General features: G+C 34.7%; 1 protein-coding gene across 5 annotated transcripts in view; it reads left to right on the top strand.

Moving 5' to 3' along the window:
• The window catches only part of LOC132716676 (F-box and WD repeat domain containing protein 10B-like), a 135082-nt gene that overhangs the window by 56413 nt on the left and 52062 nt on the right, over positions 1–26607 (top strand). For 4 of the 5 annotated variants that reach the window (XM_060699996.1, XM_060699997.1, XM_060699994.1 and 1 more), the window contains 3 exons: positions 4974–5209; positions 5883–5952; positions 18433–18602. In XM_060699996.1, coding sequence (XP_060555979.1) covers positions 4974–5209; positions 5883–5952; positions 18433–18602 — 476 coding nt within the window. Of the gene's footprint in view, positions 1–1250; positions 1878–4973; positions 5210–5882; positions 5953–18432; positions 18603–26607 lie in introns of those variants that run through there. The other variant, XM_060699999.1, reaches the window with a different exon arrangement.

Raw genomic sequence — 26607 nt, 5'->3', positions numbered from 1 at the left:
TTTTAACAGTTAGGAGGTAATGTATATATAAGGTGTTAAAAGAATACTTGTTGCGCACAAGACCTGTGCGGTCAAATGTAGATGAACATGATCAAAGATTGTTGATAAGTTATGTAAAACCTTATAAACACGTAAGTAGAGACACGATTTCTAGGCGGTTGAAAACAGTCATGTTACGTTCTGGAATCGATATAAAGAAATATGGTTCTCATAGTATTAGATCAGCTGCCAGTACCAATTAGTGACATACTAGCCAAAACAGGGTGGTCGAATGTCAAGACATTTGCCAAGTTTTTATAATGACCGTCCTGTTGAAGGCAATTCTGACAGATTTCAAGAGGGTGTACTCTCCTGAACTTGTGAGTAAAATTTTTTCACATTATTGCTTTAAGATCTCATTTAACCGAACGAAATTCTTTCACGAAAAAGAATTTAAAAAATTAAACGAGACTTACCTTGGTTAAGTCGATGTTTGATTTGAATTCTTTGAAGTAAAGAATTGAGTGAGCCTTAAATGCCTCCCACCCACCCTAAAATATGAGGTACAGTAATATTGCTGTATTAAAAATAATTTCAAATGTTTGAAGTCTTTTATGGAGTTCATAATGAGAAAAAAATCATTTAAAAACTGCTTCCGCGCATGCGCAACACATCTCACTTAAGCCTCACTCAATTCTTTACTTCAAAGAATTCAAATCAAACATTGACTTAACCAAGGTAATAATAGTCTCGTTTAATTTTTTTAATTTTTCCATATTCAATTTATTTTGCATAAATAACAAGCTAAATCAAGGTGCTTCTCTATACATTGTTAAGGTTTCTTAATTTAACGAATAAAATGTTATCATTTAATAAAATCTTCGTATAAAGACAAATACAATACACACAAAGTTTTATCCATTAAGACAAAAAAAACAATATTTAGTTAATGAGAGGTTGTGATAGCTTTGTAAAGTCATGTTTCAATATCGTTTCAACATTTTTTTTATCAAGAAGCCCATTGTCAACATGTATTGTCTTGAATTCATACATCTGATTTGTTTTTGGCGTAGATTAGTTGGCAAAATTATTAAAAATGTTCAAATTGTTTTGCCTTTAAATTTCTATATAAAGTGTATTGAAATACTGAAAATAAGTATTTAAACAGTCAGTGTATTTGACATTGGGTTATGATTTTTCATATTATTTCAATATTTAATACTAAAGTTATGGATCAGGAGCACTCGACTTTTTATCATATATCTTTAAAAGGCAATTTTGATTTGAAGGACAAGGTTTTATCATGAATAGAGCCATTACATGATATGAACAAATTCAGTTAAGAATGACAGGGATTTAAAAGTATTTACCAACCTTTTATACAAATATTTCATTTTGAATCTTTTAAATCAGTGGTTCAAAATATTATTATTAGAAAACAGATTCTATAGTCACAAGCATAAAAACTCAAGATGGCTTTCTATCCATATGGAGAGATTAAGTTAATGGATAATTATGAATTAGCAAAATCATATTCGTGGGATTTACGCTCTTCACTGAAACTTGTAGAAATAGAAATGCATATGAAGCTAAAGGAATTTAATGACAGTATACTTAGTGTTATAAATGACCACAGTTCGGATATTGAAAATTACGAGAAATTTCATAGTGAGTTGTTTGGTAGACATAAGGAAGTGAATGAGCATGAAATTGAGACAATGGAACGAGAACTTGGTGATATACCAGAAGAAGATGATAAAGAAGCTGGTATAGAAGTGCTAGATCAAATGAAGGATAAGGAAGTAGACTATCTAGATATACTAATGCCTAATCTTAATTTACCTAAATTAGATCCAGATGGCGGACATAAAAAAGTGCAGTTTTCCTTTAAAAAGACTGTAAGTTCAAATTTTGTAGGAATATTTTATCCCAAGGTTCATTTTAAGTTAAAAAAATATTTTAACAGCACTTTTCTTTTTGAAAACATGGAAAAATTCATGTCATCACTTGAACAAAAGCGTATATACAAAGCATAGATCTGTTGTTTTTCATGTCCATTTTTCCCTCAAAAAAAGAAAGGCAATTTTAAAAGAACTGCCTGCCTAAATGAAAGATACAACATACAGTCATATAAACATTTTTTTTAACAAGTTGTATACATCGAGGTTGGAGGCAAGGTTGACTGAGATTCCAGGTTTTAGCTTTCAAGACTTTCTGAAAGAATAGGGAGAGGTATTGTACTCGCCCCAGGATCATTGTCGCTGTCACACTGGGAAAAATTTTGTGGCAAGTTGGTATCTCCAAAACTACTAAAGTGAATGGGTTGAAACACTACACACACTTATTTGGAGCATGATAGGAGGTCATTATTCAATGCCCATTACATGGATATTGACAGAATTATGTCTCCCAAAATTTTTGGGAGACATATTGTTTTTGCCTTTGCTGTCTGTCCCACTACCGAATAGGGTTAGACGGCCATCTAACTGTAAACAGAACAAAAGAGAACAATAGAGTTCATTCCGTAACAATAGAGTAAAGGGGCCATTGGCCTTATGTTAAACAATAGAAAATAACAATAGAAATGGCCCCTTATTCCAATTCGGCCCGTCCATCCATCTATCCGTCCGTCGGTCCAACTGCATTAAGCTTGTCCGGCCTTCACAGGTCAAACTACTGGTGGGATTTCAACCAAACTTTACAGGAGTGATCAGTACCATCCCCAGTTGTGCAGATCATCAGCACCAAATGGCCGCCAGAGCTTAAAATAGTAAAATCCTGTTCGGCCTTTACAGGTCACACTAATTGTGGGATTTCAACCAAACTTTACAGGAGTGATCAGTACCATTCTTAGTTGTTGTGCACATAGCCAGAGCTTAAAATAGAAAAATCTTGTCCGGCCTTCACAGGTCAAACTACTGTTGGGATTTCAACCAAACTTAATAGGGGTGATCAGTACCATCCGTAGTTGTGCACATCACCGGCATGTTCCGCCTGGCTGCACAAAATGGCCCCAGAGCTAAAAATAGAAAAATCTTGTCAAACCTTCACAGGTCAAACAACTGTTGGGATTTCAACCAAACTTTACAGGAGTGATCAGTACTATCCCTTGTTGTGCACATCACTGCACGTTCCACTTTGCTGCACAAAATAGCTGCTAGAGCTAAAAATAGAAAAATCTTGTCCGGCCTTCATAGGTTATTATGGTGGGATTTCAACCAACCTTTACAGGAGTGATCGGTAACATCCCAAATTGTGCACAATACCGGCACATTCCCCTTTGCTGCACAAAATGGCTGCCAGAGCTAAAAATAGAAAAATCTTGTCCGGCCTTCAGAGGTTAAACTACTGGTGGGATTTCAACCAAACCTTTTTAGGGGTGATCAGTATAATCCGTAGTTGTGCACATCGCCGGCATGTTCCGTTTCACTGCACAAAATGGCCGCCAGAGCTTAAAATAGAAAAATCTTGTCCAGCCTTCACAGGTCAAACTACCGGTGGGATTTCAACCAACATTTACAGGAGTGATCAGTACCATCCCTTGTTGTGCACACTACTGGCACGTTCCCCTTAGCTGCACAAAATGGTCACCAGAGCTAAAAATAAAAAAATCTTGTCCGGCCTTTACAAGTCAAATTACTTGTTGGATTTCAACCAAACTTTACAGGAGTGATCACTACCATTCCTAGTTGTGCACAATACTGGCAAGTTCCGCTTCGCTGCACAAAATGGCCGCCAGAGCTTAAAATAGAAAAATCTTATCCGGCTATCATAGGTCAAACTAAGGAAGGGATTTCAACTAAACTTTACAGGAGTGATCAGTAACATCCCTAGTTGTGCACAATACCGGCACATTCCACTTTGCTGGACAAAATTGCCGCTGGAACTAAAAATAGAAAAATCTTGTCCGGCCTTCACAGGCCAAACTACTGGTAAGATTTTTAAATTTTACAGGAATTATCAGTACCGAGCCTTTGTGCATATGGCCGGCACGTTTCGCCAGAGCTATAAATAGAATAATCTTGTCTGGCTTTCACAGGTCAAGCTACTGGTGGGATTTCAATTCAATTTTTAGACGTATATTGATTTTAATTTTTGGCGGTTGGATTTTGGAAATGATATGATAGCAGATATTATTTGTCTATGGGTTTTGGAAAGATTATCTCATCCATTATAAATACATGTAAAGTAACGATGATCCTTTCTTATTTTAGACATTTGTCTAGGTCATTCTAGTTGCTATTACTTTTGTTCTAGTCAAATTTTCTATATATTTTTTCTGGAAAGTGTGATACACACAGTAAGTTTGTGATTATAAGTCCAGGTCTTATAATGCATTTTATCAATATTTTGACTTGTTGGTTGAGGTGCACTGGGTTGTTTTATTTTATTGACTTGGTTTAATTTTCTTCCACGTCATTAAAGATAACATGGTTCACATGAATGACATTCAATCTTTATTCTAAGGACTGTTTATACAAGTTAAATCTATGACAGTGCTCTTATATTTTAGTAAGCTTCATCACTTTACTATGTGTTAAGAAACCTACATATCATTTAACTCTAAGTCTGCTGAGAGTGATAATAGTAGTCTTTTTGTAAACAGCTTGGTACTAGACCAGATGCCTAGCATCGCAGTAACTTGTCAGCTTACAAATGTTTGACAAACACTTCTGTATTCTTTAATTTAAAGAAAATTGGATGAGCTTAAAACTTAAAGCAGTCAATATTTTAGCAGATGACAAGTTGCCCATTATGCTAAGGGTTGATATACATAATTATTTTCAGGTAAATTTTCTATGTACTGCAATAACACAAAACATTTGTTATCCCTTTGCAGGATAATTTATGCATTTCATTTTAAATAGGTACTTATTATATATCTTAAGGTAAAACCCATTTTTTCCTTTCTGTTTCCTTGCAGCGGTGTTTATAAATGATATAGTGAACAAAAGTTTTACTTGTACTACTTACTCTTTAATTATAATATCCAGGGCGCATCAGCTCAGGGTGTCAATCCAGTGTATGCCAAAGATATCGATGTGCTGGTTCCTAACACAGATTATCAGACAGGTCATGTGATCAGAAACAATGATACTGTGATTAAGACAACCTTCAAGAGTGAAGTCAGTTTTGACACGGCCTTCAGTGGTGTATCAACTAGGAAAGTCATTATGGAGGAGAGAAACGTGTACTGTGGTCCATACAATGTTCTGGTGCTGTGTGACAGGTAAGATGCACAAGTAAAGAAGTTGAAAAATACGTGTAGCTGGTTGTCAGTAAAATGGTTATTCTATTGCTATTGCTCTGTCACCAGTAAGCTGCATCTGTATTGTAGTCTGTACATTGTTTTCATGCTTTTTCACTAAATATAGCATTATTTTAATGAAGGAATGTAAATAAAGCATTACAGATTGAGTTGGGTTGGTTCAGTAGTTAATCAATCAGACATTCCATCAGTAATGAACTGTTTGTCTGTCTGCTGACAGTTGTTTCTAAAGTTCTGAGATACTGTACTAATATTAGCATTTTTGCCTGCATCTGAAATGAATAATCACTTGTTTTTACAAATAAATTTTTAGCATATTGAAAATTATTGATGTGGTATTTTCTATATTCTGTATGAATTTGAAACACCAGTCATTGTACTTTTTTATTAAATAAAGGATCAGAAAATAGAATGTTTTGGTGTGAAATTTTGAACTTATTGGATAAAGTTGATCTCCAACGTATTAAACTGAACTACCATAAGATATGTTGAGCAACCCTGAAACAAACATGCACAAAAAATCCCATGAAGTACAGGCAATATAAAACAGTTTATGTTTTGATTAATTTATTGATATTTTAATTTTAAAACATTTATATGAAAGATTTTAAAAAATGATTTACCATTATTTCAGTGAGGATCACCACAGGGTGTTTCATACTGATGGAGGAAAACTCATTGCAATTGGCTCAAAAGACAGAAAGGTAAATACCAAAACACTTATCTTGTATAGCTTTAAAACAATGGTGTAAATACAAGAGGTGTTCAAATATGAATGCAACTCATCCAGTATCTCACTTTAAACCACGTTTTGCGTGAGCTATGTATATGTATCGCATAGATGGTTGTGTAAGCTCTTAATTGATACAATAATGTGTAAATCAGTTCAGTCTAGCTTTAACAATAGCTCAATTAAGGCTATCTACTTGTGTATACCTTTTAAACAAAAAGGGAACAACCAAGTAGAAGGAAGTCCAAAGCATGCGGCCAAACCCCACCAGACCATCCCAGAAGTACGGCATGTGTTGAATTTTTTGCCGATCAACCTCCTGCCACTATTTCAAACTGACCGACCAAGGAGGTAAATCTGGCAAGCCCAGTTATTACGTCAGGGCTTCGGTCCGTTTCACAAAGCTGCCCGGTACCCTCACAGCGACCCGGCAGGAAGCCCAGGGACCATCCCAGTAGTTACCGGATACGATCATGTTTTTTAATAATTATTGTTGCGTCAGACGAACCTTACCCTGGAAAGGAACTACGGGTATTCAACAAGCCACCCAGAATTGCGCTCTCAGACTATCATCGCAGGCGGTCCCCGGGGTCACCCGCTTACGAAGTTTAAATTGACCGGTGCTTCCCGGTCGTTCCGGGTTGACACCGGAAGAGCCCCGGTTGACCCAGACAGAGCCCCGGTCGATCCAGGCAGAGCCCCAGCAGAGCCCAGGACGATCCAGGCAGAGCCCCGGTAGAACCCCAGTGGATTGAAAACGCCCGAAAATGATAACATTGATACATATTTTTTTATTTAATATAATATCTATTGTTCCAGAATAGTAATTCATGATGATTTTCTGAAAAATCATTATGCCAGACTGGATAGAAGGGAAATGGGAAGGGTTTTAATACAAACAAGTGCACATCATCGCAAAATTGTCGTTATTATTTTTTAATGAATCGGGCTTATTAGCTCTACCTTTATCCTCTGGGGCTCTGCCCTTAGTTCCCGGGGCTCTGGCCGGCATCTACCGGGGCTCTACCGTAGCTCAACCTGCTACATCATACCCCAGATCATCCCCGGTTTGTGCAGGCAGAGCTACGGTGCTTCCCCGGTATAACCCCGGTCGTTCCCGGCAGAGCTAAGGATGAAGCCGGCAAAGCTATACCTTCCCAGATCATCCTGGACCACCCCGGTGATATTAAATATTTTATTCCATCTGGGGTAGAATGCCGGATGTTCCCGGATCATCCCTGATGTTGCCGGCAGAGTTACCGATGTACTCCGGTTGTTCCCGGTCGTACCCCGGTTGTTCCAGGATCACCCCGGACGTCTACCGGGGCTCTGCCAGGATATAAGTGAGACTGTAGCTGAAAATTAAAGAAAGCAGTCATTGTACGAGAATATCTGAAACAGGAAAAGGTTGTTGAGCTTCCTCACCCACCTTATTCGCCAGACCTTGCCCCTTGTGACTTTTTCCTATTTCTGAGGCTCAAAAAACACCTTGCTGGAAGAAAATATCAAATGCAAAAAAGTCAACTATTTATTCCAGTGTCTGAACAGTAACCTTGAAAAGATTATGAAAACGCATTTAAAAATTGGATTAAAAGACTAAAACTTTGTATATTACATGGTGGTGTGTATTCTGTAGGAATGAGATAATTATTTTGGCAGTGTTTGTTAAGCACTTCTGAAAATTGACCAAGTTGCATTCACATTTGAACACCCCTCATGGAGAAGGAGAAAAAAGTTAACTACGAACCAGATTAACTTTAACACATTTATTGTATCAAACCTAACAAGATTGTTATCAATGCACATGATTAGTATTAGATGCATAATTTTGACTTTCTAGGGGGTATATATGTAAGAAAATCAATACATGATAAGGTAGATATAAAGTCAATAACTTACCACTATGTGATAGAGTAATGTTTGTTTATTTTGTTTATTGTAAACATAGCAGAATTATGTTTTGTAAAATTTCTGTTTAAGAAATCGTTTAATGCATTATAATTTTTCAGTGCTATAAAAACAAAAGTTTTTATTCTGATTATTTGAGATATAAGTGAAATATAACTTATATCTACACATGTAAATACATTAAATACACATTAAATACATTGTAAGATTGTGAGTATATTTATCAATGAGCATTTTGAGGAACACTTACACTTAAAAAATTCTCTTATTTTAGAAGGTACAGATATATTTTTATGCTCCCTGAAGGGTGAGCATATAGTCACAGCTTTGTCCTTCCGTCCGTAAGCACTACCGAATAGGAATAGGGGTCCTTCTAACTGTTAACAGAACAAAAGAGAACAATAGAATTCATTCCGTAACAATAGAATAAGGGGCCATGGCCCTCTATTAAACAAAAGAAAATAACAATAGAAATGGCCCCTTATCCCTATACGATCTGATGTCCGTCCATCTGTCCGTCCGTCCGCCCACTATTGTTCAGGACATAACTTTGAAACAACAGGAGGTATCAAACATGAAACTTTGTAGGTAGATAGATCTCATTGAGTAAGGCCATCCTTAAAAAAATGTTTGTTTGCAGTAACCCGACCCAGAATTTTCAAGGTGGGTAGGTAGGTCGATTTTTTTTTTTTTTTATTGAACTGTACTCCCAAATAAACATGGAATTTCAAAATGCTGGACAATATATGCTTTGATAATCTGGTAACAATTAATAAATTGATAACTGAATTCTAATTTAATAAGACCTACATTTTATTTCTTCCATTAATCTTTAAAAGAACGAAAACAAAGCACAAGGCATAATTTTCTGATTCAAAAAAATTTTTTTTTTATCCTGACCATGAAAAAAAATTTTGAGTAGGGGCAAATTTTGTGAGTCGGTCGCGTTACTGCAAACAAACATTTTTTTAAGGATGGCCTAAAAGTGCAGTGCAAAAGAACCATAACTCTGTCTTGCCTAATTTTGGAGTTATTGCCCTTTGTTAATTTTTAGCTTGATTATATAGAGAGCTGTATTACTTGCCCCGACGCCGGCATCCAGATTTCAGATTTAAGTTTTGGTACAGTAAAATATTTTTCACTTTAACTTTTTCATTTCTTAAGGTATCAACTTCAAACTTCAAATATATGTTCCTTATCATCAACCACATCTTATGTGATAAGGTTTATAACTCTAGCACCAATATGTTCAGATTTATCTCCCCTTAATATTAAAGTTTTCCTTAAAAAATATTATTTTTTACTTTAACTTTTTCATTTTTTAAGGTATCAACTTCAAACTTTAATATATGTTCAATATCATCAACCTAATCTAATGCGACAAGATTCATAACTCTAGCACCAATATTTTAAGATTTATCCCCCTTGAACTTAGAATTTTCCTTAAAAATATTACTTTTCACTGTTACTTCTTTATTTCTTAAGCGATCAACTTCATACGTCAAATATAATTATGTTCTTTATCATCAACCACATCTTATGTGACAAGGTTCATAACTTTAACATCAATATTGCAGTGCACAAGAATCATAACTCTGTCTATAGTAATTATTGAGTTACTGTCCTTTGTTACTTTTCCATTGCTTTTTTCTTGTCCAGAGAATAACTTGAAAAGTACTATTTGGAATTCAATACAATTTTATACAATGGTGAAGTATATTGAGAGGAAGTGCAGTACACAGAAACCATAACTCTTTCTTGACTCATTTAAGAGTTTTTGCCCTTTGTTACTTTTTAATGTCCAGTGCATAACTTGAAAATTAATGTTTGGATTTCAATGAAACTTCATACAATGGTCAAGGGCAGTGAGATGAAGTGCAGTGCAGAAGAAGCATAACTCTATTTTGACTAATTACAGTTATTACTTTTTTGTCCAGTGCATAACTTGAAAACTAGTAGTTGGAATTCAATACAACTTCATATAATGGTCAAGCGAAATGAGAGGAAGTGCAGTGTACAATAACCATAACTCCATCTTCAGTATGCCCTTTGTTCCTTTTCCTTGTCTGGTGCATAACTTAAAACTAATGTTTAGAATTCAATGCAACTTCATACAATGGTCAAGCGCAATGAGAGGAAGTGCAGTGCTCAAGAAGCGTAACTCTTTCTGGATTTATTACAGAGTAATTCAATAAAACTTCATCAATGGTCAACCATATTGTAAGGAAATGCAACATACAAAAACCACAACTATCTTTAATTGTCCACAACTATTACTCTATTTCAATTCTTTTACAAGGTATTCTGTTACTTGTAACTTACTCATTTCCGAAGCAGTCTTGCGGGGGTATTAATCACATTTAGTGATAGTTCTAGTTTTTTTACTTGAAAAATGTTATTTTCTTTTGTGTAACTTCTTTAGTTTTAAAGGTCACAATCTACCTCAAATTTCAAATACATATTCTTATCATCAACCAGATCTAATATACAAGGTTCATAAATCTTGAAGCAAAATTTTCAGATTTATCTCCCTTTGAACTTAAAATTTTCTTTAAAAAATATTATAACTTCTTTACTTTTTAAGGTATCTTCTTCAAACTTCAAATGTATATTTCTTAGGCCATTATTTTTTGATATTTCGGTTTACTGACTTGCCGCATCCTTTTTAGCTCACCTGAGCATGCGCAGGGTGAGCTTTTAGGATCGATGATTGTCCGTCGGCCGTCGGCCGTCGTCCGTTCACATTTTGTTGTTAACACTCTAGCGGTCGCATTTTTGCCTCAATCATCATCAAACTTGGTCAGGATGCTTATCTAGTTGATAGCTCAGATGAGTTTGAACATGGGTCATCTCGGATGAAAAAGTAGTTCACCGGAGCTAAAAATAGAAAAACCTTGTTAACACTCTAGCGGTTACATTTTTGACACAAGTGTCATCAAAATTGATCAGGATGCTTGTCTAGGTACTTGCTCGGATTAGTTCGAACATGGGTCATCTCAGATGAAAAACTAGGTCACAAGAGCTAAAAATAGAAAAACCTTGTTAACACTCTAGTGGTCACAATTTTGACTCAATTGTCATCAAACTTGGTCATGAAACTTGTCTAGGTCATTGCTGGGATTACATCGAACATCAAACTAGGTCACAGGAGCTAAAAATAGAAAAATCTTGTTAACACTCTAGTGGCTACTGTTGTGATCCAAATATCCTGTAAATTGGTCTGAAAGTTTGTTTTGATTATTTCTAAGTCAAGTTCGAACATGGGTCATCTTGGATGAAAAACTAGGTCACACCACCCAATTATGGAAAAACCTTGTTAACATTCTAGTGGTCACATTTTCGACTCAATTATCATCAAACTTTGTCAGGATGCTTGTCTAGGTAATTGCTCGGATGAGTTCGAAATCGCATGTGAAACTAGGTCACCGGAGCTAAAAATAGAAAAATCTTGTTAACACTCTAGTTGCTACTGTTTTGATCCAAGTATCCTGGAAATTGGTCTGAAAGTTTGTTTTGATGATTTCTAGGTCAAGTTTGAATATGGGTCACCTGGGTAAAAAACTAGGTCACACTGCTCAAATATGGATAATCCTTGTTAACACTGTAGTGGTCACATTTTTGACTCACCTGTCATGAGACTTGGTCAGAATGCTTGTCTAGGTAATTGTTTGGATGAGTTTGATGGGTCAGGTGAGCGATCTAGGGCCATCATGGCCCTCTTGTTTTTGGAAAATGAAAAAAAAATAATCTGCCCCGAAAAAAAAGTACTCTAGTCTAAATATGCTGCTTATTAAATTTAGATCTAAATGTTCTATGGGAGATTTATAGAAGTCAAACTTATTACTTATTAGACTTGTCAAAGAAACGTCGAGATAATTTTTGACGGCGATGTATTTGGCATGAAGAAAAATGTCTGCAAAATGGGTTAAACCATTCTCGCCAAATTAATTAGGCTAATATCTATCTATTTAAAATATATTTCATGTATGTATGTATAAAATCATATGTTTTGAAGGTCCAATTGTGTAGAAATGTCAAAGAAAACAACTACAAAAAAAAAAAAAAAAAAAAAAAAAAAGCCAAAATACGCAAGTTATCACCTTCATGGATACAGCGAGAGAAACCTTATTCAATGAGAATCAGATTAAATTAAATTTAAAAAGAAATTTAGTGACAAGATCACTATTTACAGATTTAACAAAAACAATAAGTCTTTAAAAGGAGATTAGATACGGGTTTCCTTTCAAACAAAATAAAAAAAAATGCACTTAAGATTAATAATTTACATGTCAGTAATTGACCCGCTAATTTTCCGATAGAAAAATTTTTCAACTTGGGCAATAATTTAACATGTGTAATCTTTTCTTGACAGGTTTTTAAACTTCTGTTATATAAATAAATGAGTGCAAGTCAGTTGAGTTTTGAAATGCCTTGTTTCACTGTATATTTCTTTGTGCACTTTATATAATTATTATCATTATTTTCTATTTGTAATATCAAAATAATTATGTTAATGTTTCTGCATAATATTTCATGTTATTCACAAGTGTATGATTGTAAATATGTACATTTTATGAGGCCCACAGGGTAGATTGCCTTTGTTGCAACTGTGTAGCCTCTTTAAATGAAGACTTTATTATTATTATTATCATTATTATCATTATTATTATTTAATAAGTCGAGCTTCACTGCCTTCTCTGACAGCTCTTGTTACACTTTAAACTTTTTCTGGGACATAACTTTAAAGCTATAAGAGATATCAACATGAAACTTTGTAGATTGAGTAGAAGTGCTGTGCAAAAGAACCATAACTTTGTCTTGCCTCATTTTGGAGTTATTGCCATTTGTTAATTTTACACTTTGAACTTTATCCGGGACATAACTCTAAAACTATAAGAGATATCAACATGAAATTTTGTAGATAGATAGATCTCATTGAGTAGAAGTGCAGTGCAAAAGAACCATAACTTTGTCTTGCCTAATTTTGGAGTTATTGCCCTTTGTTCATTTTTACACTTTGAACTTTGTCCGGGACATAACTCTAAAACTATAAGAGATATCAACATGAAACTTTGTAGGTAGATAGATCTAATTGAGTAGAAGTGTAGTGCAAAAGAACCATAACACTGTCTTGCCTAATTTTTGAGTGTTTGCCCAATGTTCATTTTTACACTTTGAACTTTGTCCGGTACATAACTCTAAAACTATATGAGATATCAACATGAAACTTTGTAGGTAGATAGATCTCATTGAGTAGAAGTGCAGTGCAAAAGAACCATAACTCTGTCTTGCCTAATTTTGGAGTTATTGCCCTTTGTTCATTTTTACACTTTGAACTTTGTCCGGGACATAACTCTAAAACTATAAGAGATATCAACATGAAACTTTGTAGGTAGATAGATCTCATTGAGTAGAAGTGCAGTGCAAAAGAACCATAACTCTGTCTTGCCTAATTTTGGAGTTATTGCCCTTTGTTCATTTTTACACTTTGAACTTTGTCTGGGACATAACTCTAAAACTATAAGAGATATCAACATGAAACTTTGTAGGTAGATAGATCTCATTGAGTAGAAGTGCAGTGCAAATGAACCATAACTCTGTCTTGCCTAATTTTCGAGTTATTGCTATTGTTCATTTTTACTTTTTGAACTTTGTCCGAGACATAACTCTAAAACTATAAGAGATATCAACATGAATTTTTGTAGGTAGATAGATCTCATTGAGTAGAAGTGCTGTGCAAAAGAACTATAACTCTGTCTTGCCTATTTTTGGAGTTATATATATCCGGGGAGCTTTGCCCAGTTCATGTTATAATTTAAAAACACAGATTTTGCACTAGATAATAGGTCTTATGTTGCCATGGAATTGACATCAATCAATAAAGATAGTGTTTATTTTGTCTCTCAAAATTTTTGGGAGACATTTTGTTTTTGCAGTCTGTCGTCCGCATTAAGCTTGTCCGCCCTTCACAGGTCAAACTACTGGTGGGATTTCAACCAAACTTTACGGAGTGATCAGTACCATCCCTTGTTGTGCACATCACCGGCATGTTCTGCTTCGCTGCTCAAAATGACCAGAGCTAAAAATAGAAAAATCTTGTCCCGCATTCACAGGTCAAACTACTGGTGGGATTTCAATCAAACTTTACAGGAGTGATTAGTACCATCACTAGTTGTGCACATCACCGGCAGGTTTTGCTTCACTGCACAAAATTGCTGCCAGAGCTAAAAATAGAAAAAACTTGTCCGGTCTTCACAGGTCAAAGTACTGGTGGGATTTCAACCAAACTTTATAGGAGTGATCAGAACAATCCTAGTTGTGCACATCACCTGCACGTTCAGCTTTGCTGCATAGAATGGCCGCCAGAGCTAAAAATAGAAAATTATTGTCCTGCCTTCACAGGTCAAACTACTAATGAAACTTCAACCAAGCTTAATAGGAGTGATCAGTACCATCCCTAGTTGTGCACATCACGGTTCTGCTTTGCTGCAGAAAATAGCTGCCAGAGCTAAAAATAGAAAAATCTTGTCTGGCCTTCACAGGTTGGATTTCAATGAAACTTCACATGAGTGACCATACATAGTTTTGGGAGACATATTATGTTTTGTGACAAAAACCCTTCTAGTATTTGTGCTATTTTATGGGTAAAAAAATTAATAATTTTTCTTAAAATCATGAAAATACCGTTTAAATACTAAAGAACTATAAATCTTATGCCAGGTGGCTGGTGTTTGTAGTCCCCTACTGGTTTAACTGGAGGGGACTTTAGGTTTATTGTTCGTCCATCTGTCCATCCACAAAACTGGATCCCGTGATAATGCAAAAAGTACTGAAACTTGACATATGGATAGATGGCAGTCTGGAGATTATGCAAGTCTTTTATCTTTTTTTTTTCCTATATTGAAAAATTCGGTTGTTATGGCAACAAATAGGCTTAAATGTATGAAAATTATAACAATATATTAAATTATATTAATATATCAAAAAGTATTGAAAACATTTTTATGAAACTTAAAATATGGATAGATGATAGTATGGAGATTATACACATCATTTTAATCTTGACTATAGGGAGTATATTGAGAGTTGTCCTACTCACTAAGCATTGGTGACCTTGTCAAGATGTCTGATTAAAGTTTTTACGCTTTTTCACTATCAGTTCTTTAGTAATAAAAGAGTAAAAAGTGTTATGATATTATATGAAATAACTAGTATTATGAAATATAACTAGTTTCCACACGAAATAATAAGAATTGCATATTGCTTTAATACAGAAGTAATGAACATAATTATAGTCGCTAAGCTGATAAAAGAATGCAATAAAAAAAGATATACATACAAATGTGCAGAAAAAAGTGGTAAATGAAATTCAGAAATAATATTCAAATATGTTAAGAATATTTAAAAACAAACTGTTCAAGATACAAAAACATTTATTTTTGCTTAGCATTTTAAAGTTTGTGCAGTACATTAATCTTATTAAAATGATATGCTTATTCATATAGGTTTATAAATTAGAAAATGAACCCTTATGTGACAAACTTTAAAACTATTTTGGAAGCAAAAATGGTACTTAAAATAAAAAAATATTTGCGTATTAGTAACTGCAGTCTAAAACTCGAAACACCATAATATAACTATTATGATGCTCGGATTTAAGTGTACTTACTTACCCCCTTTTTATGCCCCCACAATGTGGGAGCATATAGCGTTGCACTTGTCCGTCCGTCAGTCCGACCGTCCGTCAGTCCGTCCGTCCGTCAGTCCGTCCGTACGTCCCGAAATCTTGTGAACGCAACTCCTCTTAAACCGGATGGCAGATTTTGCTTAAACTTACAGGGATGAACAACCTTAATGTGTAGATGGTAGTAAGGGAAGGAATTTTTGCTGCGACCAAATTTAACAGAATTATGGCCCTTTGTTGATTTTTTCACTAGATACTATGTAGAAATTTTGTGAACGCAACTCCTCTTAAACCGGATGGCAGATTTTGCTTAAACTTACAGGGATGAACAACCTTAATGTGTAGATGGGAGTAAAGGAAGGAGTTTTTGCTGCGACCAAATTAAACAGAATTATGGCCCTTTGTTGATTTTTTCACTGTATACTATGTAGAAATTTTATGAACGCAACTCCTCTTAAACAGGATGGCAGATTTTGCTTAAACTTACAGGGATGAACAACCTTAATGTGTTGATGGTAGTAAAGGAAGGAATTTTTGCTGCGACCAAATTAAAAGAATTATGGCCCTTTGTTGATTTTTTTCACTATATACTATGTAGAAATTTTGTGAATGCAACTCCTCTTAAACCGGATGGCAGATTTTGCTTAAACTTCCAGGGATGAACAACCTTAATGTGTAGATGGCAGTAAAGGAAGGAATTTTTGCTGCAACCAAATTTAACAGAATTATGGCCCTTTGTTGATTTTTATGCCCCCACAATGTGGGAGCATATAGCGTTGCACTTGTCCATCAGTCCGTCCGCATGTCCCGAAATCTTGTGAACGCAACTCCTCTTAAACCGGATGGCAGATTTTGCTTAAACTTACAGGGATGAAACAACTTTAATGTGTAGATGGTAGTAAAGGAAGGAATTTTTGCTGCGACCAAATTTAACAGAATTATGGCCCTTTGTTGATTTTTTCACTAGATACTATGTAGAAATTTTGTGAACGCAACTCCTCTTAAACCGGATGGCATATTTTGCTTAAACTTACAGGGATGAACAACCTTAAGGTGTAGATGGTAGTAAAGGAAGGAATTTTTGCTGCGACCAAATTTTACAGAATTATGGCCCTTTGTTGATTTTTTCACTTTATACTATGTAGAAATTTTGTGAACGCAACTCCTCTTAAACCGGATGGCAGATTTTGCTTAAACTTCCAGGGATGAACAACCTTAATGTGTAGATGGTAGTAAAGGAAGGAATTTTTGCTGCGACCAAATTTAACAGAATTATGGCCCTTTGTTGATTTTTTCACTATATACTATGTAGAAATTTTGTGAACGCAACTCCTCTTAAACCGGATGGCAGATTTTGCTTAAACTTACAGAGATGAACAACCTTAATGTGTAGATGGTAGTAAAGGTTGGAATTTTTGCTGCAACCAAATTTAACAGAATTATGGCCCTTTGTTGATTTTTTCACTATATACTATGTAGAAATTTTGTGAACGCAACTCCTCTTAAACCGGTTGGCAGATTTTGCTTAAACTTCCAGGGATTAACAACCTTAATGTGTAGATGGTAGTAAAGGAAGGAACCAAATTTAACAGAATTATGGCCCTTTGTTGATTTTTAGTTTTCAACTTGTGGCACATGTAGTCCAAAAAATATTTGACCTAGAGTCATAAGATTGACAGAACAGTGGCTCGTGGGGGCATCCGTGTCCTATGGACACATTTCTAGTTTATAACAGTATAGCATAGGGGCCCTCAAAATATTCTTCCAAAAGAGTTCCACTACATTTTACCTCTGTATAGCAACACCTCTAGGCAACAAAGGGTATTGCTCTGTAGAGGTTATACTGTATATTTCAATAAAATACAAAATGTTATTGTTGAAAAACTTGCACAACCAATGTTACCACTGAATACAAATAATGTATAATGTTGACGTTATCGTGTTTAATTTTTAGCTCACCTGAGCCAGCTCAGGGTGAGCTTTTATTATCATTGAATGTCTGTCAGATGTCGTCTGTTGTCCGTCGTCCTTCCACATTGGTTCGTTAACACTCACATAGTGGTCACATTTTTGCCTCAATCATCATCAAACTTTGTCAGGATGCTTGTCTAGAAAATTGCTCGGATGAGTTCAAACATGGGTCATCTCGGATGAAAAACTAGGTCACAGGAGCTTAAAATTAAAAAAATCTTGTTAACACTCTAGTGGCCAAATATCCTGGAAATTGGTCTGAAAGTTTGTTTTGATGATTTTTAGGTCCAAGTTCGAATATGGGTCAACTGGGGTAAAAAACTTTTATTGCCTACAACCATAACTCTATGACTATATCAATTCTTTTACAAGGTATTCTGTTGCTAGTAACTTCCTCATTTCCTAAGCAGTCTTGCTGGGGTATTAATCACATTTAGTGATAGCTCTAGATAGTTTACATTGTTTTCTTTAGAAAAAGAAAAATAAGTTTCTCAATGATCAACAAGACAAAATGGCAGAGCGCCTGATTGGACAAAAAAATAACTAATATACAGTTGCTTGTCCTATTATATAATGTCCCAGCATCTATGTTAGTTATTATTCATATTTATTTTACCCCTTATGCTGTTGAATTTTTGTATTGGATTAGTGCTGCTTAATGATTTTAAAACAGTCAGTTTGAAAATGACAGGCAAAATTTGAGCTGCCACCAATATAGAGCGTCATGAGACTACACAGATTTGAAGGCCATCCTGGCTCTTGACTGATGGTAAAAAGTTAATCATGTTTGGTTCCAGCAGGTAGAGGGCTAGATAAACAAACAAGAATTTTCAATAAAATGCTTGAAATTTAAGTATATTTATTGATATATTAAAATGTTTTTATTAACAGATTCGTTTCGTAGACAACACATCAGGTCGCGAGCACAAGAGAATGACGAAAGGGGAAAGCAATGATGATGAACTTCCAGTTATAACTGGTCACGCTGGCTCAATACGATGTGTACATATTATAGAGAAACAAGGCTTAGTTCTCAGTGGCAGCTACGATACCAGTATTAGGTAATGTTGGGTTTAACTCTAAACCTGCTGAATTTCTTAACCCATTACTTCATGAGCATTTTTAGCTCACCTGTCACAAAGTGACAGGGTGAGCTTTTGTGATCGCTTTTCGTCCACCAAGTTTGTTCAAATAAAAGCCCTGGGGTCAAAATTGGCCCTGCCCCGGGGGTCATTGATTTTGCCTATATGCATATAGTAAAAACTTAAAAAATCTTCTTTTAAAGAACTCAAAGAGCTAGAGCTAAGATATTTAGCATGAAACATGTTCTAATGGGTGTCTACCAAGTTTGCTCAAATAAAAGCCCTGGGGTCAAAATTGGCCCTGCCCCGGGGGTCATTGATTTTCCTTATATGTGTATAGCAAAAACTTAAAAAATCTTCTTTGAAAAAACCTAAATAGCTAGAGTTTAGATATTAAGCATGAAACATCTTCTAGGGAATGTCTACAAAGTTTGTTCAAATAAAAGCCCTTGTAACTTTCATGTTGTAGCCATTCTCGCGAGATGCGCATGAAAAAAGTTTGGCTGGCTCGAACATTTACAGAGTTATAATAATTTGGCAAGGATGATATCTGGATATATTTCATCGTTTTGCTACATTTAAATATTATTTCCTCTATTACTGACTCGGGTGATTTGGTAATAACTGATTATTTTTGTATTAAAGTTGAATTGTTTTGGGTTTTCACAACTTCCGGGATTGAGCCAAAGAAAATCAATAGGGTCATCATAAAAAGTGGAATACGATAGGGCACTATCCCCATAAACCTTGTCTTAGTCTGATTTAATATCAGGTGCAGCAACACCAAGCAATGCGCGAATTTTACCATACACTCTTTGCTCGTCTTGAAAATTGTTCTCTTTTTCTGCCATTTTCAACTGCAGTGTACCTGACCATATTCAATTCAAGTGAACATATCGCTCACTGCTTAGGTATTTCACGGTTGCATATAATTGTAGAGGACAGTCTAACCTTTCCATACATGTATATAATATGTACAAATTTCGCTCAATTAAATGGTAAAAATTTACACTGATTAATACCTTGTAAATGCCTCTCGTATCTTTATTTTCTACTTGAATCTTTTTTAGCACAGTTATGGCCCCTTAATGGTCATTTTTTTAGTAAAATATGCTTGTCCGCGTTTTATCTGCAAAACCGCTGCGGGGATTTCAATGAAACTTCACAGGATTGTCTGTCACCATGCCTAGTTGTACATAGTATCTTGATTTTCCACTTGAATTTTTTTTCCGCACAGTTATTTGCAATAAATGATGAATTTTTTTAGTAAAATTTGTTTCAGACTATTTCTTCTACACTTCTTATGGAATTTCAGTTAAATCTTTTATGCCCCCGCCATATAATGGCTGAGGCATTTAGTGTTACCCTGTTCCCTCATTCTATCCTTCCGTCATTCCCTCATTCTGTCATCATCAGTTTCCGTTCATTACCTTAGTAACAGTGGCACACATTCAACTCAAATTCGACATATGGATATATCACGAGAAAATACACATCAAGTTCGAATTTGGTCATAGTCTGATGATTTTTGACAGAGTAATGCCCCTTGATGAAATTTTCAGTTTCCGTTCATTATCTCTCCAATGGTATTACACATTCAACTCAAATTTAACATATGGATACGTCAAAGGAATACGCAGGCCAAGTCCGAATTTGTTCATGGTTCCATGATTTTTGGCAGAGTTATGCCCCTTTCACTTTGAAAATGATATGAAATTTTCAGTTTCCATTCATTATCTCCCCAATAGTTGTATATATTCAACTCAAATTTAATATATGGATACGTTAAAAGAATGGGCAGGTCAAGTTTGAATTTGGTCATGTTTCAATGATTATTGGCAGAGTTATGCCCCTTTCACTTTGAAAATAATATGAAATTTTCAGTTTCCGTTCATTATCTTCCCAACGGTATTACACATTCAACTCAAATTTGAAATATGGATACATCAAAGGAATGCGCAGGCCAAGTTTGAATTTGATCATGGTTTGATGATTTTTGGCAGAGTTATGCCCCTTTCACTTTGAAAATATAATGAAATTTTCAGTTTCTGTTCATTATCTCCCCAATGGTATTACACACTCAACTCAAATTTAACATATGGATACGTCCAATGTATAGGCAGGTCAAGTTTGAATTTGGTCAAGGTTTGATGATTATTGGCAGAGTTATGCCCCTTTTACTTTGAAAATAATATGAGATTTTCAGTTTCCGTTCATTATCTTCCCAATAGTTGTACATATTCAAATCAAATTTATTATATGGATATGTCAAAGGAATACGCAGGTCAAGTTTGAATTTGGTCATGGTTCATTGAATTTTGGCAGAGTTATGCCCCTTTCACTTTGAAAATGAAATTTTCAGTTTCTGTTCATTATCTCCCCAAAGGTATTACACACTCAACTCAAATTTGACATATGGATACGTTAAAAGAATGGGCAGGTCAAGTTTTAATTTGGTCATGGTTCAATGATTATTGGCAGAGTTATGCCCTTTCACTTTGAAAATAATATGAAATTTTCAGTTTCCGTTCATTATCTCCCCAATAGTTGTACATATTCAACTCAAATATAACGTATGGATATGTCATAAGAATACAATGGTCAAGTTTGAATTTGGTCATGGTTTGATGAAAGCTGACAGATATATATATGACATATACATACATCTTAGGAATAAGCAGTTCAGGTTCGAATTTGGTTGTGGTTCAATGATTTTGGACAAAGTTATCTCTCTTGAATGTTGGAAAAATTTTGAATTTTCAGTTTCAGCACTCATACTTTTGTGAAAATGTATGTAGTCATTATTTTGGCTACAAATATGCAATATGCAATTTACAAAAGGTTAACACTGAATAGTTTCTGTGCCTTGAACTTTTGTATAAAAATTGTTTGTGTTTACATTGAAAAGTTTTAAGGGCTTTGAACTTAAAATGAAAAAAATTTGGAACTAAATATTGTAGCATCTGAAATTTTGGCTGCATGCGGGGGCATCTGTGGCTTGAGGACACATTTCTAGTTGGAATGATATTTATCAAAGGTGGTCGTGTGATATTTATCAAAGGTGGTCCTGGTATATTACTGGTATTTTGGCATACATTTCGGATTTTATGTCAAAGCTTTCTTTCGGGAGCATAAGTCACTTTTCAGTGACAGCTCTTATTTCTCATTAATTTTATATAACACATTGATGCAGTCTTGTATTCTCATTCTTTTTTTTGTACCCCCACAAATGGAGTTTAGGGGGGTATATAGGAGTCCGCTTTAATTTCGTTCAAAGCCTTGATAATGGCTGTGTTGTCACTCCTGTACTCAGCTTGTCGGTTGGTCCACAACATGGTTTCCAGACGATTACTAGAGTTTGGAATGTGGTATTGTAATCAAACTTGGTATATATCAACCTTATGGGGAGATCCCGGTTGATATTGCATTTGGACTTCCTGGGGTCAAGGTCACCATTACTAAAAATAGAGAAATGGTTTCCGGATTTGGATTGAGATATTGTAATCAAACTTGGTGTATAGCAAGCTTATATGGAGACCCCAGTTGGTATTGCATTTTGACCACCTAGGGTCAAGGTCACCATTTCTAAAAATAGAAAAAAAAATTCCAGGCAATAACTAGACTAGGTGTATAGCAAGCTTATATGAAGACCCCAGTTGGTATTATATTTGGACAAGTCAAAGTTGCTGGTGGGGGTGTGATAGGTCTAGTTGTTTTTATTTGTACAGTGCACTCCGGATACAACGAGATCGTCGGGACTTCGGATGATTCCTCCTTATAACCGGGTCTCGTTATAACCGGGACAGAACAAATTGAGAAATCCCACACCGTCCAGAATCATTTATTTCTACTTTCGCGTGCATCCTTTTTGAAGAGTATATAATGGGAGGTAACTCTTTGCAATCAGAAGTTTTTGTTTTATTTAAATATGCATGTTTATAAATATATCTAGGTATCATTGAATTTAAACAAAACATGAAAATTCAACCTACGTCTAACCGCGTGTGTTTTTTTATTAATATATTTATTTTAAACTTCGTTTTTAAAAGTCACGCAGTGCATTTCTCACGAACACCGAATAACACCGCAAGAAATTAGCCGCTTCCTTAGTGCTAATCAGTCAATGAAATTGTTTTGTTATGACATTTCGTCACCTTAAGGACAATTTAGCCCGGAGCGCTGACAAAACAAGGCTGGCACATTTGATCGCTAATTGCTCGACCCATTATCTCGTCCCGCGTCAATAATTTCTTCTTTAATTGACCCTTAGTATTGGTCATCATTGTTTTTCTCAAGGTGACAAACTAATGCAGACGAAGTGCAAATAAGTGACCTAGTTAAAATTCTGAAAAATACGCATGGGACGGCGAAATTATGTACGTTGTAACCGATATCTCGCTAAAACCGATCTCGTTATAAACGATAAAAAACAAGTAAAATGGTTTCCTGCCGTGAACATTTTAATGATATAAAGATATTTCATTTAACTATTTTCAACATTATTTGGGGGGGGGGGGGATAAATAAACGTTTGTATCAAGGATATAGTTGACAATAATCGATCAATATAGAAGAAGGTCTTTGGAAACTGGTGACCGTTGAAGACCGGAGAAGGTCGAACATAAAACGATTATTTCTTTTTAAGAAAATGATAAAATATGCCTACCATTTTATGAATAATTCCGAGCAAAAAATAAATAAAGTAAACACACAAGTTTACGCAGAAAATGTCTCTACAGTCGAAACTGTACTAACGGTCACCTCTTATCGGCGGTCACCTGACCTTAACGGCCATTTTGTGACGCTCCCGACGAAAACCACTCTATTTTATACGTCTTTTCAACGGTCACCTGCTGTCCGCGGTCAACGGTCACCTAAAATGCTTCCCGAATCTTAAAGTCGGTCATCTTAAGCGGTCAGCCAGGTGAAACGGCCACGCAATCTTCTGCGGTCAGCCAGATGAAACGGCCATGCAATCTTCTGTCATTTATTTTTAAAGATGACACGTGTCACGGATTAACAAAAGCTACTTGTCAGGTGCTAGATATTAACACAAACCACAACATTTCAAGAAGTTTGCATAATTGCTCATCCGTGTCGTAATTACAAACGTTTGGAACGTCTCAACGCACTTGCAATTCGTTCTTTTGAGTTACTGTACGCTAGTTTTTTATTTTTCAATTTACCGATTTTAAGAAAAAAAAGAAAGAAGAAAAAAATGCATTGTCGATGGCAGAAAGAAATTTCAGTTTATCCCGATTCAGATAAATTTTGTGCGTACATGGTACTTACCAAAGAAATGAAAATGAATTACATCGCCGATTGTCTAAATTCCTCAGTAATAAATTCATAAAAACACTTGCTCTATGTGTGAAAATAAAATTGCATGAATATAATGATGTCACTGTTAAATCACACCCATTAAGTTTACACACTAGATGACCTCTAAGAGGTAACTAGCGGTCTCTTCAAAGGAGTCTTTGATGTTTACAAACCTGTAGCCCTGCTGTTTCAATCCGAAACATCAAAGAAGTGCCGACACTTAGATGACGTGTACACAATATTCTATTGAGCAAAAGTTAGAAAAAGAAACTGTCATACTTTTTTGTGAAAAAAATATTACGCATTTTAAATTATTGTGCAAGAAGATATTTTTAAGGGATAAATAGTTTCAATTATTAATAATAAATCGTGAGTGCATTTGTTTATCTGTGTTACATTCATGTAAAGCTTTATATGTTGGAAGGATTGTGTACATGTTAAACCATTAAAAGCATACGTTTGTAAATGGTTAAAAACTGATGATGATGATGAATCAGACTGGTTTATTTATACTTAAATCAGATTTATTTTACAAAGAAATGAATAATTTATTTGGATAAAAACTGGATCCTCCATTCAGCAGCCACCTGTCTTAAGCAGCCAAAATGACTACATCCCTTGGCTGGCTGCTTAAGACAGTTTCGACTGTATTTATTATGGCAGATGCCAATACGAATATTTTAATTTTGTAGATTTTCAGTTTAAACAATTTATTGTTTGTAAATTTTGAGATAGATATTAAAGAAATATTGATAATTTTCAAACACATCATTCAATTTTTTCCACCTTAAATGGTAAAGTAGTTAATATAGAAAATTAGAAGTATCACGTAATAGTTTTTTTGCTGTCAATTAGGTATGATTCGGACTAATTCCCTACAGGTAAATCCGTAACGTACCGGCAAAGGGTATTTAGCTGGGTTTTCGAAAAGGTCAATTAACCAATCATATACGGTTTACAGATCACATGCTCCTCCATGTACCGAAAACAGGTCACGTGCTCCTCCATGGATCAAAAGTTAGACGCGTACCTAAACCCTGCGGTCTCAAGACCGCAGGGAATGAAAGGAAAATAGATGGAAAAAGGCTGGGACACAGTAGAATGTATGTTGTAAGCGGTATCTCGTTAAAACCGATCTCGTTATAAGTGGAGTAGACTGTATATATTTTTGCTTTATACATGTATTATAACTTGTAAGTGTTAGAAACAATTTTTACTTTAATTACTTAAAAAAAGGATGTAAAATCAGATATATTTCAAGCAAGTCAGGTAATTTTCACGTTACTCATACTGTATTTTATGCACTGTAAATCTATAAGAAGAAGGCTTATTCATGTTTGTATTGTATACATTATTACTGCTATAATCTGAATATATACTGAGAATTTGTTCGAAATAAACTATGTTTAAACTAAACTAGAATAATGCAGTGTACCTTGTTGAATTATGAGATTGGTTGTATAAAGAATGATCAAATAAAATGGTAGGATAAAAATGACAAGTGCATTGTCAATAGTTGAAACGTATGCCTGACTTTGCTATGATTTATTAGATTTTAATTTGTTCTAAGATGTATTGATTGTCAATTTTCATCAGGTTTGATTGCATGCAGTGGTATTTTCTTCTATTTTGATAACAGTTCAAAATTAATATATCTGACGTTTTTGTCAATTTTCTATTTTACTTTTTGAATAATATATTTTCCTGTCAGTCATTATTATTTAAAGACAGAAACTTTAGTCAAGTTTTCACCCACTTATTCAAAATTAATTTAGTACATGTAAAATGATTATACTGAAAATGAGAATGATGGAGTAATACATGTTAAAATTAAAGATTTAAATTGACAAAAAAAGTGATCATATCAGAATATTTATATGCCTGGTCTTTTCCAATATGAACATTTTTTTTATATAAAAAAACCTGGCTATTTATAAACATTTCTAAAGTTTTGTAAAATCATTTCAGTGCAATGTTCTCTGCTACAGTGTACTCTGTTTTAGCTCTATACATTTGATGTCCAACATAGTTATGAACACTTGAAACTTTACCTTGATCAAAGATATACCACAAATTTCAATAAGTGTTGCCTGCTGCAAACATCTTATATATAAATACTAGTACCCCATTCAATGATATCCAACAGATAAGGAGGCTCTTGATAATTTTTACAATTATTCTATACTTTAAAAACTCTATTCTCAGTGCCACAAGATAAAACTTTATGGCTCTCAGGTATTTAATGTTTACTTATATGAAAATTTAATTAAAAAATGTCAGTGATGAAGTCATTCTGAACTGGCTCAACCATCTAAACAAACAAATATGCCTACGGTATATCATATACTGTTAGAATATCAAAAGACAGATTTATGATTCTTCTAATATTTGATTTTTTCCACAATGCATGTATTATCAAATGCACTCCAGAAAATTATTTACTATCTTTACATAACATTAGCCCTACTTGACTTTGAAATATTATTTTGAATTTTGACAGATACTGAATGATACAAAAAATGAACTTTTATCTAAGCTGAAAAGGAAAATATTTGCTATTATTACCTGATACCTTATATAAATGTAATTTGATATTTTTTTCTGTTTTCTGTAATTCTAAAAACGTCCTCGTTCGCGAACTGTTGACAGGTCAATAGTTTCGA

The sequence above is a fragment of the Ruditapes philippinarum genome, unplaced genomic scaffold (genome assembly GCF_026571515.1).
Source record: "Ruditapes philippinarum isolate M1 unplaced genomic scaffold, ASM2657151v2 ctg946_1_1_1_1, whole genome shotgun sequence".
Classification (NCBI taxonomy): domain Eukaryota; kingdom Metazoa; phylum Mollusca; class Bivalvia; order Venerida; family Veneridae; genus Ruditapes; species Ruditapes philippinarum.
Note: the sequence above shows the minus strand (reverse complement) of the source record. Positions and strands in the feature narration are given on the sequence as shown.